This window comes from Hippopotamus amphibius, chromosome 9 (genome assembly GCF_030028045.1).
Source record: "Hippopotamus amphibius kiboko isolate mHipAmp2 chromosome 9, mHipAmp2.hap2, whole genome shotgun sequence".
NCBI lineage: Eukaryota > Metazoa > Chordata > Mammalia > Artiodactyla > Hippopotamidae > Hippopotamus > Hippopotamus amphibius.
This window is the reverse complement of record NC_080194.1, coordinates 121,227,256-121,241,365: the sequence shown is the minus strand read 5'-3', so window position 1 is coordinate 121,241,365 and position 14,110 is coordinate 121,227,256. Positions and strand designations below refer to the sequence as shown.

Genomic DNA, 14,110 nt, shown 5'->3' with positions numbered 1-14,110 from the left:
GGGACCCGCGATGCCCACCGGCGCAGCGGCTGGGGGGCACCTTCCTGGTCAGGTGCTCAGAGGACACAGGTGCAGCCCAGCGGCTTCACTGCAAAACAAAAACCCTTCTTTGCCAAGAAGTAAATGATTGGACACACTGTGTCCTCCTTTTTCAGAAACACACCAGCGTGAGAGCAAAGCACGTGGCGAGGGGTTGTCTTATTTCCCATTCTGTAACCATGTCAGTAACTAAGAACCACCAGAACCAAGAACTATGGGTGGACAACTTTCGTTAAAAACTCAATTGAGTTAGCCACTCTGCGACCTAATCTCAGCTGCGTCTAGCAGGTATTAGGACTCCAGGCTACAGAAAAGTTAACGTGAGACGTCAATGGTAGAACAGAAGTTACCCTGCAGACAGAAAACAGTGTGGACATGGGATGAGGGACAGACACATGGAACAAATGGAGAGGTCACCAAAAGGGGAGACACATGCCCTGCAGGGCCGCGGCCTGGCCCTCAGGGCACCGCCATTGGAAGTGCGTCCCCTGCCCAGGTCCTTGGCCTCTGCTGTTGGCAGAGATGGAGAATTTCCAAAACTGGGAGCAGAGGGGAGAGATGACTGACGTGGGCAGGCTGTCCAGCCAAGCCAGGGTTTCCCCGAGGGGCTGGCATGTCTCTGATCTGGATATGAGGGGTAGGCGCTTTTTCCCAGGGCCTCCTGCAGCCCAAAGAGGAATGAGAGCTGGAGAAGAGCCAGCTCCATGAGCGAAGGTCTTTGCCTGTCAGATGCCACAGTTCAGTTTATTCAAAGCCAGAATTTTCCAGGCAGTTTCGGGATGTCAGGTAATTATAAGAAAACAAATCCGAAGAGCCATTTGTGATGTTAAAACCTCCCTCAGAGGCCAAAGGGCACAAACTTCCAGCTATAAGAGGAATAAGGTCTGAGAACATAAGGTAAAACATGGCGACCACAGATGATAACACCATGCAGGCAGACCTTCGATATGCTGCAGGTCTGCCTGTAGCCTGTCGCAATAAAGTGAGTTGTACGAAGTTTCTGGTTTCCAGTGCGTGTAAAAGTGATGTTACACTATACTGTAGACTAATAAATGCATAGAAGTATCACATCTAAAAAAACAATGTAGGGAATTCCCTGGCGGTCCACCGGTTAGGACTCCGTACTTCCACTGCAGGGGACACAGGTTCGCTCCCTAGTCAGGGAACTAAGATCCTGCAAGCCTCGTGGGGCAGCCAAAAAATTTAAAAAGAAAAAAACAAAAAAACCCCATGCGTATACCTTAACTAAAAAATACTTTATTGCTAAAAAATGGTCACCATCATCTGAACCTTCAGGGAGCTGCAATCTTTTTGCAATAGTCACATCAAAGATTGCTGATCACAGATTCCCACAACAAACATAATCACAATGAAAGTTTGAAACATTGTGAGAATTACCAAAATGTGACACAGAGACATGGTACAAGCAGTGGCCTTGGAAAAATGATGCAGGGTTTTCACAAGCCTTCAGTGAGTAAAAAACACAAAGGGAAGTGCAGGACGAGGTCCCCCTGCGCAGCAAGACTGGGGTTGCCGAGCAGGACATCAACATCCACTCACCCACACATTCATACACACTCACACTCTCACTCACACACACACTCTCACATACACACACTCACTCACAGTCACTCACACACACACGGCCTCCCTCAAGCTCGCTGTGAACCACAACGTGATCCACAACCAACACTACTAAAACCTGTAAAGCTGAGTTTCCCAACCCCGGCTCTGTGCCCTGGGACTTGGCTGAGGCCTCATAAACATGGAGTGACTGGGACCATAAATGGACGAGAGGAACCACAGCCAACTTTCATCCTGAGAGAAATCTTAAAATTTTGGGGACTTCCTTGGTGATCCAGTGGCTAAAACTCCATGCTCCCAATGCAGGGGGCCCGAGTTCAATCCTGGTCAGGGAACTAGATCCCACATGCGGCAACAAAGATCCCACATGCCTCAAGGAAGACCTGGTGCAGACAATTAATTAATTAATTAATTAAACTTTAATAAATCTTAAAAATTTGGCTGTGGCATCATTCAATTATATTACTGTGACTAAAACGAGTTCTCTATTACCAATCTGTGAACCAAAAAGGGACCCTCCCCCATAACTGAAAGTGAAGAGACGGGGCCCTGGTGCAGGGCTGTTACCTGGGTGTGAGGAAGGCGGGGTCTCTGCAGCTGTGCTCCCCATTGCAGAGGGTCTCCGGGGACAGCTCCACCTCACTGCCCTCGCCATAGTCCTCGAAATGCTCCTCACCACCTATCACCGTGACAACCGACTGGCTGTGCAGGTGGGACCTGCAAAGGCAAACGAATGTCAGCTACCAACTTGGGCCACGGGTGCCCCAGAGCCGCCGGCGTGACTCCAACCTCCAGCAGAAATGTAGCGACCACACATTTGAATTTGTGTTCTAGCAGCTGCACTAGGAAAGGTAAACACGCAGGTGAAACTGACTTTAACAATGTACTTCACTTGGCCCAACATTCCCAAGTATCATCACTTTCAAAACAAGACCTTTATGTTCGTTATGTTCTTGTATCATAATAAGCCTTTGAATCTGGTGTTCGCTTCACCCCGTGCACACGGCAGGTGCTCCTTGCCCCAGGGCCGGGCCACCTCCTCACCACAAATGCCCCCCACCCCCCAAGAACCTGTGAGCAGGCACAGGAGCTGCCCCCTCAGAGGCGGAGGCCTGGGAGTCAGGAGGGGCTGCTCTCCGCCCGCTGCCCAGACCCACAGCCACATGACACGCAGCTCAAGCTCCGCCGTCACCTGACCCCAATGGTCTCGGGATCCCTGACTGCTCTCTGAAGAGTGTTTCCCTAGTCTGACTGCCACCCGCCTGCCACAAGCTCTCATCTTCTCACACAGAGATGGGGAGAAATGACTCCTTCCAACAGCCACCTTTTCACACTAAGCCACTTTCTGTTTCTGTAGATGAGCTGCTTCCTGGATCCTGTGCCTGGACCCCGGACAGGAAGCTGCCCCCAAAGCTAGAGGGACCATGAGCAGCCTCTGTGCGCTGGATGCGGATGCTGGCAGGTGGAGAGGAGCCCAGCACCTGTCCTCAGGTCAGAGGGGACGTGCGCTTCATGCTGGGGACCCAGGGCGGACCACGCAGCTGGCACGCATGGTGTCGACAGAAAATGGGTGACTTTAGCTTACAATCAGCATCCTCACACCAATTCAAGATATTTCTCATGTTGACACCAACATGACTTGAACGAATCCTGAGGGCAAGTCACTGCTTACGCAGCACAACAGCCCAGAGCTTAGAAAATTCCAGAGAAAAACTAAGACCTCATGACGGTTTCCAAGACTTCACACTTCATCTGATTACTTGACTCAAATTGAATTTAATGAAAAGAACTTATCCTATTACCTTAAAAATGCTACAGCGAAGGCGGCATCCCCAGCCCCGCATATTTCACCTTCACACCTCCCTCCCTGGACCCTGCGAGCCATGCCGGGCTCCATCTCTGCACGCTGGGCTTGGTCCCCAGTGCCCTCAGAAGGTGTCCCTCCATCTCAGCAGAGCCCAAGGACCCAATGTGCAGGCATGACCACCAGACAGTCACCCCTCAACCACAGCAATCAAAGGAAGACCCCAATAAATGGAACAATAAACCATGATGTTCAAAGACTGGGAGACCCACGCTGTCAAGATGTTGTTTCTGCCCAAATAATCTACAGACCTAGCAAAATCCCAACCCAAATCCCAGCTGGTACTTTTTTCCAGAGACTAACAAGCTGAATCTATATAAAATCCATGTGGAAATGTGAAGGCCAAAGGTGCCAACACAGCCTTGGAGAGCGAGGCTGTAGGGTGCACATGGCCAGATGCGGGCGACAAGCCTGGAGCAGAAGGACTGAGTGGCGCTGACCTGCGCAGGGCACACAGGGCTGAGTGGGGAATCCAGCACAGCCCACACACTCGGCCACCCCATGGGGCAGTGAGGAAGGAGGGAGCTTCAAAACCAAGCCTGAGCTGATGGACGTCCATACAGGAAAAGTGACCCCTGCCTCACACCATGCACAGAAAGTCCCTTGTGGTGAGACGACAGAGCTGAAAACAAAGGCAAAACAATAAAGCTTTTAAAGAAAACAGCAGGAGACACCACAGTGATGTGGAGTAAGCAGAGAGCTCTGAAGCAGAACACAGACATGCCAACCACAAAAACCAAACAGACACACTGGACTACAACGAATTAAAAATGTCTGTTCTCAGATGTCCCAGGGAAGTGAGCAGGTGACTTGCAGGGGGGCAAAAGATGCCTGCCACACATCTGGGACAAAGGAGCCCTCTGAGACAGAGCAAGAGCTCCCATGATTGAGGAGGGAGGAAAAAGCCCATGGGACTAGGGAGGCCAGACCCACCCAAGGCCTGTCCCTGCAGAGGCGTGCCATTGGCCGCAAGCCCGTTTACGATCTGGCCTCCACAGAAAAGCTCGTCAAGCCCTATGATCACAAACAGGCGAGAGCCTAGAACAGGCGCCGCACAGAAGAGGGTCTCCACGGGTGCAGCCTGTGCAAGAAAGGTGCCGCCCCCGTCATGCACCTGGGAAACCCCAGTGAGGACTGCCCACTCTGTGCACCTTTAGACAACGGGCGCGAAGAAGCAGATGATGCCAGGTGCTGCGAGAACGGAGAGCAGCCAGAACTAAAGGGCGGCTGGCAGGCAGGGAGCTACCAAACCCCGCCTGTAAGTATCTGACCCGCAGTAGTCCCTATAGACGACCCTGTGGCCCAGGTGCGCCCTCTGCCACCAAGGAACAAACCCAGCTGCCAAAAGACATGATGCTTACATGCAGCAGCTTTATTCACAAAACCAAAACTGTAAGTGATAAGTGGCTCCAATGCCCCAATACCCACTGACAGTAAATGAAGAAGCTGCGTGCATTCACACAGTGGGACACTCTAAGAAGAAGAAACCACTCATGACGGGGCACACAGACTCAGATGAACCTCACGGCCACGACACTGAGTGGGGGAAGCCAGGTGGAGAGAGGATACACACGTGTAAGGACAGTGAGGAACAAACCAGGAGCCAGGGTGCCTGGTGCAGGCGGATCTACACACCTGGGAAGGGAGCGCTGGTTTCAATTAAAGAGGAAAAACATAAGCTCTGTGGGGGCCAGACAAGAAACAAAACGAAATAAAATAAGCAAAACCACTTTCAAGGCTTCCTAAGGAACCCAGGGCGGAACCGCCAGCCGTCATCTGGGCCCACATGGGCTGCAAACGCGAGGAGTTGGGGTGCTGTAAAAATGAAGATGTGGGACTTCCCTGGCGGCACAGTGGATGAGACTCCACACTCCCCACGCAGGGGGCCCGGGTGTGATCCTTGGTCAGGGAACTAGATCCTACATGCATGCCGCAACTAGAGTTTGCATGCCACAACTAAGACCTGGTGCAACCAAATAAATATTTTAAAAATAATAAAAAATAAATAATTAAAAAAGATGAAGACATTCACTGAACAGTGTGTCTGGGTCATAAGAACTGTGATGATAAAACCCCTAAGACTGAGTGAACTGAAAAACAGCATTTTCTAGGATTCCTATCTGTACAGAAGAGCACCCCCTGACGGAGGCTGCATGGTCAGCTGGGCACAGGCTCTTCCCAAGATTGCAGCCCTCCACAGGCCCACACGCCCCTGTGGACCACCCAACTTGAACCTCCCATGACCCCATCTGCCATCAGCCCCGGGCCACGCAGGCGGAACAGACCTGCCCGGGAGCAGCAGCAGGGCACCGTGACCGGGCTCCTCCGCGGCGTCCAGGCATTCGGGGGGCACCAGGGTGCCTGTGTCCTCGTCTGTGAAGGTCTCACACTCGCTGTAGGTGCTCTCGGAGCCCATGTACGCACTGTCTGTTACCTCGTTGGCCTAGGAGAGAATGTCAAGAGTCAGTCCCGGCACCCAGGAAAGGACCCTGTGGAGGGAGCGTTTCCATGTGGGAGACGTCCCTCCTGTACTTCTAAGCAGAAATGGTAGCTTACAAAACACCTCAGCATTTTTAAAAATGAAAAATAGGCACATGTTCGAGAGCAGAAAAAAATGACTGGAGTGATTTTTAAAGTTAGTTATATAAATATGCCTAAAACGGACACGAAGTATCCCAACATCACAGGATACGCGCCAGAAGACCCGCCCCTTTTGTGGCTTCCAGCACTGGAATGACTCTACCCCACGAACTAATGTGTAATGATGTAAGGATATGCCTTTTTAAATTTAAAAGTCCCCATCAATATCTGTTACGTACGTACAGGCTACTGCTTCGAAATTCAGTTACATGGTCTAACCTCAAAATATGAATTCATCAATTATTTGACCAATTATGTTCACTGCTTAAATGTCTATTTTCCCTCTAAACACATTTTGTTTTTACTCTTGTGGACCCAGCACCGACCACACGGCCAGGCGTACAGTAGAGAGTAGATATTTGTGGGTTGTCCAAATAAACTTAAAACTGAAGAACCATTAAACAGGCCATTTTCAATTTACAATCTCAGCTTTAACTGAAGCGCAACTGCACTGTTTAGGAAAAGTAGCCAAACTTTCAGGCTTGAAAGAATCAGAGGTTAACAATTTGCAAACGAGTAAGAACTCAGAGAAGCAACTGGAGGTAGTGCACTTTGTCCTCAGGCTCTGGTGTCACGAAATGAGGCTGGCAGGAGGGAGGGGGTGGCCAGAGGGCCCTCCATGGCTGCCCCGGCACCCGCGCCCAATGGAAACCCAGGGCCTGTCCTCAGTCTGCCATCGACCAGCCGAGTGACTCTAGACCGGGCTCTCGAGCATCAAGCTGTGCCACCTCACTTGCAGATCAGGGGCTGCAATGCTGATCTCAAGAGGTTGCAACCACTCAAGATTTAGAGGTCACACAGGCAGGTGAGGTAACAGAGCCTGACAGCTGGGGGCTCCTGTGTCACAGGTAGTGCAACCCCGCCTGCTGCATGTAGGAGAGAAGGAAGCAGGGAAGGCACCAGAGGTACCTACTGCAGGCCTTCCACGACGCTCCCTATTTTTGAGGGAAAATCTGATATTCCTTGGACTCTCAGGCAACTAAGTAATTCACAAAGAGCATTCACTTCAAAATGTGAAACCAGGAAATCCCTTCAAGAGGCCCCCACTCTCCTTATCATCATCACTGAGGAGGTGGCTCTGGGCTCAGCCTGAAAGCAGGGATGCTGTCCAAGCCCAGCAGGCACCGCCACGTGTGAGGCTGGGCCCGCTGCCCCTGGTCTGAGGGACAGCTGCCCGGAGCCCTCTCCTCCACTCCGCTCACCCTTGACCCAGAAGCAGGCGGGGCCCACGCACTCCGGCCTTGGACTGGGAGCCTCAGAGATGGCTTCCTGTAGGGAATAGAACTTGACTCTCGAGGTCAGTGTTTAGACAGCCGACTAGCCAGCACTTCCAACAGAGGCTCCTCTGGCCAGTGTGGCCCCAGGTCTTGCGGGCAACGGTGCGTAGAACTGCCAACTCAGCGCCAGAGAAGGCCTGGTTCTCAGGCCTGCTGACCTCACCCACAGAGGCCAGACTGCAGCCTGAACCCCCCGTGGGGCCTGGAGGACAGTTCAGGATGGAAGTAACTCCCCACTGATGCAGGACGACGAAGGAGACGCCATGCAAATCTGACTGCACACACACACTCGTCTGGGCAACTCACCCACCTTGTGAGCAGACAGAGGGGCACTCGTGCCCACCTTCCACCCTCATTCCTAAAGCAAGACAGGCCTCGGGGCACAAAGAGCAGTGCCAGGGGGCAGGAGGCCCAGAGCCTCCAAGAGGACCCATGGTGAGGCCCAGGGAGAGCCGAGGAGGCCAAGAGGATGGACCCGGCTCAGTTCGCAGATGCTGCCCACCTGCTCAGCCCCTGAAGTCCAGGCTGCCCTGAATAAATGTCAGCAAGTTTTCTAGGGGAGTTTTCTAGGGGAGGCGGGTAAACACCTGCCTTTCAAGAGAGCAGAAAACTGTCTGTGAGCGTGGTCCACTGGAGGAACAAAGGACTCAGAGACGTGCCCCAGCAGCCCCTGTGTGCCACCAGACAGGACCTTGCTTTGCCAGCCCACCGTCTATGCCGCCAACTTAAAAATGATTACAAATTACATGTTAGGATGAGCTCATGTGGAAATCAAAGTGTACCTTAGAAAGCTTGGCTGTGTTTCCTCACCAGTTAACAAACACTGTGCCAACAGGCAGACAGGGAAGCCTGTGCTCATGGCCAGCGATGAGGAGCTCAGGGGCAGCCAGGCCTGCCTGGGGCTCTTGCTGTCTTGATCATGGTCCCTCCGAGGGGAACCAGCTGCTGGGCAGAGCATGGCCGGTGTCCAGCCTCCTCTTACCCTCAGATGCCAGCCTGGCCAGGGCCTGGCTCCGCACACCAGCTCCAGGAAGGGCGCGCTCATGGAATCGAAGTGCTGGGGGCTCTGTCCAGACCAGTCATCAGCTTCCATCGGCCTTCTATTTGCCTGTCGTGCTGAGGTTCTGCAAAACCCGTGTGTCCACCTGAAGGTACATCACTGCCTGGGAAGGAGTTTAAACCCGCTCCCAGACACGCTCCATTAAACCTGCTGCGCTGGGCGGTGAGGAAGGCAAAGTTCAGGAAGTGCTTGCTGGGTTTCTAACAGTCAGATCTCAAAACAGAGCAGCTTTTGTTCTTGATTTTCTAACCTTTCTGATAAGAGTTTGCACAAAAGTTACCTTACTGAGGCCGGCAGTGGCGGGATGGGGCGGGGAGGGGTGGAGGGGCGTGGAGAAGGCACAGCAGAGACCATGCTTATCGGCCAGCTTGCGCCTGCTTTCTGCGACTTTCCCATCGCCCCTTCAAAAGTCCTGATACACGCTCGTCCCCACAAGCGGGGCCTCTGCCATCTGCCCTCCACCTCGCTCAGACTCAGACCCGGAGCCTTCTCATTCCCAGAACATCAGCGACACCTGCATTCACCCCCCAACTTCTTTCCCTTCTCAGAAATGCCACATCAGAAACTTTCTCCTGGGGAACTCCCTGGTGGTCCAGTGGTTAGGACTCCGTGCTTTCACTGCCAAAGGCCCGGGGTTCAATCTCTTGTCAAGATCGCACAAGCTATGTGGTGAGGTTAAAAACAAAAACAAAAACAAAACAAAAAAACAAAAACAAAAAACCCCAACTTTCTCCTGGGAGTTCTACTACTGGAGTAGAGAGCTGGGGCCAATGGAATGCTCGGAGAAACACCGGGAACCACGGGCTCCCCAAAGTATCCCCAGCAGGAAAGGACCCAGGAGCAGCAGTCCACCAAGGGTTACTGCATAGGGCACCCCTGACCAGCACCGTTGTGTGCCCAGCAAGCAAACGTTCAACAAAAGGCTTATTTATCTCTGAAGATCACCAGCAGAGGGTCTCCAAATATGGTATTGGATGTAATAAACATGGGACTTATTGGGATTACACGATTTGAAAGTTTTTCTAAAAACAAAACAAAACAAAACAAAAACTGCTTTCTACAAGTTTCTGTATAGCACTTAATTCCACTGCCTTCAAAATTACATCTAAAAACCTTAAAAAGCATTAAAAACACACGGAGGAAGTGTTTAAGGCCCAACACTGTATGATTCCAACCAGTTCTATGACATTCTGAAAAAGGAAAACTATGGAGACAGTAAAAGATCAGAGGTTGCCAGGTACTAGTGGGAGGAAGGAATGAATCTGGGGAGCAAAGAGGATTTTTAGGACAGTGAAACTCCAATGGTAGATACATGTCATGCATTCACCAAAACCCACAGAATTTATACCACCAAGAGTGAGCCCTAATGTAAACTGTGGGCTTCAGTTAGTAACAATGTATCGACACTGGTTCACCCTTTATAACAAATGGAAGATGTTCATGGTGGGGAAACCATGTATGTGTGTGGGGTGTAACGGGAACTCTCTGTACCATCTGCTTCATTTTCTATAAACTTAAAACTGCTAAAATATAAAGTGTATTAATTCCTTTAAAATAACAAAAATACTTAAAAAGAAATATTCCCTCCTTGTTGAAAAAAAATTTAAGATCTAAAACCTGAGACACATTTCTGTTGCATTCTCTGTAACACCAGGTTCCCGGCCACACCACTGTAAGGTGACAAGCGCAGGTGGGGGCGGGCATGCCAGAGAGCCAAGGCACCACAAAGGCAGGAGGGCCACACTCGTGGGCTGCCGGGGAGGTCCACGCTGCAGAGGACAGGGGGTCAGGGGTCGGACAGCACCCCAAGCTGCTCCTCTCAGGCTTCAGGAAGCAGCCCCAGCATCAGTGGGCCTCCGCCTTTCGGATCAAATGTGTTAATGCCTTTTACTATAATGAGTAACAAAACTCACTGTATTAATTCCCTGGGGCTGTCAATTTCAGACTACCATAAACAGGTGGCTTAAAACAACAGGAATGTATTCTCTCAGAGATCTAGAGGCCAGAAGTTGGAAACCAAGGTGTCAGCAGGACTGAATTCTTCCTGAGGCTCCAGGGGAGGATCCTTCCTGCCTCGTCCAGCTCCTGGCGGCTCGGGGACATCTGGGCTGGTGGCCATCTTCCTCCAGCTCTGAGTCTTCATACCGCCTCCTCCCCATGTGTCATCTCCCTTTCTCTTCAAAGGACACTGGTCATTGGATTTAGGGCCCACTCACCCAGCATGATCCCATCTTGAGATCCTTAACATAATGAGATCTGCAAAGATCCTTTCTCCAAATAAGGTCATGTTCACAGGTTCCAGTGGACCTTTTGGGGGTTACCATTCAACCCATGACACCCACGTACACATAAAATACAAAGAATTTATATAACACCCTAACAGAAATACAAGAGAAGAACAAAATGGAAGACACTGATGGCAAAGCGTGTGCTGATGTGTCAACAGGCAGAAGAGGTGGGCTGCTGGCCAACCACATAAGTGAGGAGACAGGGTTCCCTAGATGCTCCAAACAAGAAAAGCAGCCTCTCCCCCTAACTCCTGGTAAGTTCAAGGTGTGTCAGTTAGCACAGAGCCTTCTATCCCACAGTCTCGGGGTCTGGCAGGTGGCTTGACAGCTGACATGTCAAGGTCCTGCACACCCTTGGCCCCACCCAGCCACACCATGCCTCACAGCCAGCACACGTCCCAGGTGGGCACCTGGCCTCCATGCACTAGGACTGGACCTGGTACCCCCCAGGCCACACACAGAATAAATATACCAGCCACTGCTGAATGGGGGACATGAGGTGGGGTGGTCCCTACCCTTAGGGGCCTCAGGGACTCTGGGACAAAGCTGTGTGGGGTGGACGCTCCCAGGTGGCCTGGAGGTCTGTGCTGGCAGAAGTGACAGACAGTCAGGAAGTAAATCTGTGTCATCTGAGGGGTGACCAATACCTGGGCAGTTTCTCAGAGCAGGGAACGAACCAGAGAGACACCGCCGAGGGCAGTGGAATCCTGTGGGGCGTTAGCATTCAGAGGGAATCTCAGAAGCCGTTCATTTCATAGAGGAGCCAAGGCCCAGAGGACTGAGTGCAGGGTCTCAGGCCCACTGAGTCACAGCTCCCCACACCCTTCCCTGGGCAACAGAGGGCTGCAACGCTGCCACAAATATATTTTAAAAAAAGAAAAATTCCAGACCAAGCCACATGGGCCCTCCCAGCATCTGCTCCCCCATCCCAATAGGTAATGAAGTTGTCGTGGTCTTTCTTCTGTGGCTGTGCTCACAGACCTTCTCCCCACCGTAGCAGAGGCCAAAACCCCACAATTACAGGCAACATCATGTAATCACAACAACCCTGGCTTTTTCTGGGGGTGGGGGCAGAGGCCAGCAAGACATAAGTCAAACGTCCCTAGGCCCATTTTCTGGGTCTATGGACATTTTTGATAAACCAAAAACCTCATGACACACCCCATGCTCTGGCCTTGCTTGGCAGTCTGGCAGAAGGGGACAGCAATGTCACAGGAGAGCCTGTCCCTCTACTGACAACAGGCCCCGGAGGCCCTCCTGCCACCAGCCCCGGGTGCAAAGCATGGAGGGCAGACACCCGCCAATCACAGCATCCCCTCCAGTGACAGAGTGAGCCCTGCCTGCCCTTCCTGCCATTCCCCACGGAAACAGCCTGGGGACAAATTGAAGCAGGATTTAGGGTGCCTGAGGAAGAGGGGGTGTGTCTGTCAGAGGCCCTCTCAGCTCTCCTGGGAAAACCACTTGCCTCAAAGGTAACGAAGTCATCGAACTCCTCGGGGCAGGCTGACGGCTCCTCGTAGGGGGCAGGCGTGACGCTGCAGAGCTGGCCTTCGGGATCTGCTGGAGAAAGAAGACTCGGCTCAGCGGGTGGCCCAGAGCATCCCCAGAAGGATCGAGGGGGAAGGTGTGTGCATGGTGGATGTGAGCGGGGCCTGGACTGGCCGTGAAAAACCTGGGAGAAGGAGGCAAGAAGTGTGGCCCCCAGGGGAACAAGGCTTCACGCCAGCTCTGAGGAGGGGGGAGCCCAGATAACAAGAGGGTTGTTTCCTAAAGAGCTGGCAGCATTGTAAAGAGAAGGAGTAAGACACCACACTCTGCCATGCCACCCTGGCTCGAGAAAGAAGGAGGTGGCAGACCCCACCATTTATTTCTTTTGGCAGCGCTGCATAGCTTGTGGGATCTTAGTTCCAGGACCAGGGATTGAACCCGAGCCCCCTGCAGTGAAAGCACGGAGTCCTTATCACTGGACTGCCAGGGAAGTCCCAGACTCTGTGTTTGAAAGAATCCATCCTGTCTGGGGAGGTGTCAGTGTGATAACGTCTGTCCAAGGTGCCTGACCCATGGCAGCTTTTATTTTCTCCTTTTTTACTTAACTTTATCTTCTACAACACGTTGTATTTTATAATAAAAAGTTTGAAGGAAATGCTATCTTTCATGCTAGATAACGCTGACATCAGCACCAGAGACCTCACTTCTCAGACATGAGGCCCAAGCAGTGGCCCTTCGGCAGGAAAAGCTCTGCTCCCGTACCCTCCAGACAATGTCAAGGTCCAGCCCATCCCAAAGAGCATGTGAGGCGCCCGTGTTTCCTGAAGCTGCTTCACTACTGTCATATCATAAGAAATATTTATTTGGTCTTCATTCCGGTTCCTGGCACAGAGCTCTTAAAACCCCAGGGATTTCCTGAGTGAAGGGGTAAGAGGAGCAACTGTTATTCATAACAAGCCCCTTTCAACCTTACCTGGGTTCAAATCAATGAGGTAACTCTCAGAGGATGGGGGCTGGTTGCCAGGGGAAATTTCAGCCCCACTCCTGACCTCTGACCTCCCAGGACGGGGAGGGGCTGGAGATGCAGCTCATCTCCAATGGCCAGTCCTGCCTATGTTATGGAGCCTCCACACAAACGCCAAAGGAGGGGTTCAGGGAGCTTCCAGGTTGGGAACACATCCAGATGCCAGGAGTGTGGCACATCTCAAACTCCATGGGAACAGAAGCCCCTCCTTGCCAGACCCTGCCCCATATACCTCTTCACCTGGCTGTTTATTTGTAACCTTCATAATATCCTTTATAATGAACTGGTAACAGTAAGTAAAGCGCTTCCCTGGGTTCTACGAGCCATTCTAGCAAATTATCAAACCTGAGGAAGAAGTCGTGGGAACTCTCAATATGCAGGCAAGTCAGACAGAAGGGAGGGTAACCTGGGCACATGGGCAGTTGGTGGCCCAGGCGGTGTCCACAGAGCACAGAGAACTACATGGTGAAGAAAACCCGAGAACTGCGTGGTGAGGAAAATCCACAACACAGAGCCCAGCAGTAAGTATTTAAACACCCCGGTTCCCTGTTGAGTGTGCTGCCCGTGACCTGACATAACCTCGGTCACTTATCTGTGTGCAAAAGAGGCCTTGGACGGCCAAGTGGACCAGCAAGCCTCCCGATGCTCCTGGAAAAAGGACTCTGAAAGGTTAGCACCTGCCTCCTCAGCCAGAGGACTCTCTTCTCCGGCGTCTGGACCTCCGTCACCGAGTCCTCAGCCAGGCTCTGAGGTTAGTGGCTTGGAGTCACAGGACAGCCTGGGGAGGAGGATGGACGCTGCCGGAACCTCAGCACAGAGCAGCAGCTGGACATGTGGCTACTGTCC

The 14,110-nt window shown here is 52.1% G+C and overlaps 1 protein-coding gene across 6 annotated transcripts in view; it reads right to left on the bottom strand.

Annotated features, from left to right (window-relative positions):
* RAB11FIP3 (RAB11 family interacting protein 3) overlaps positions 1-14,110 on the bottom strand; it is a 76,167-nt gene that overhangs the window by 15,849 nt on the left and 46,208 nt on the right. For 4 of the 6 annotated variants that reach the window (XM_057749259.1, XM_057749265.1, XM_057749261.1 and 1 more), the window contains exons 3-5: positions 12,218-12,312; positions 5,773-5,930; positions 2,191-2,340 (exon numbers count right to left, since the gene is read on the bottom strand). In XM_057749259.1, the coding sequence (XP_057605242.1) occupies positions 2,191-2,340; positions 5,773-5,930; positions 12,218-12,312 (403 nt within the window). The remainder of the gene's footprint in view (positions 1-2,190; positions 2,341-5,772; positions 5,931-12,217; positions 12,313-14,110) is intronic. The other 2 variants (XM_057749260.1, XM_057749263.1) reach the window with 1 other exon arrangement.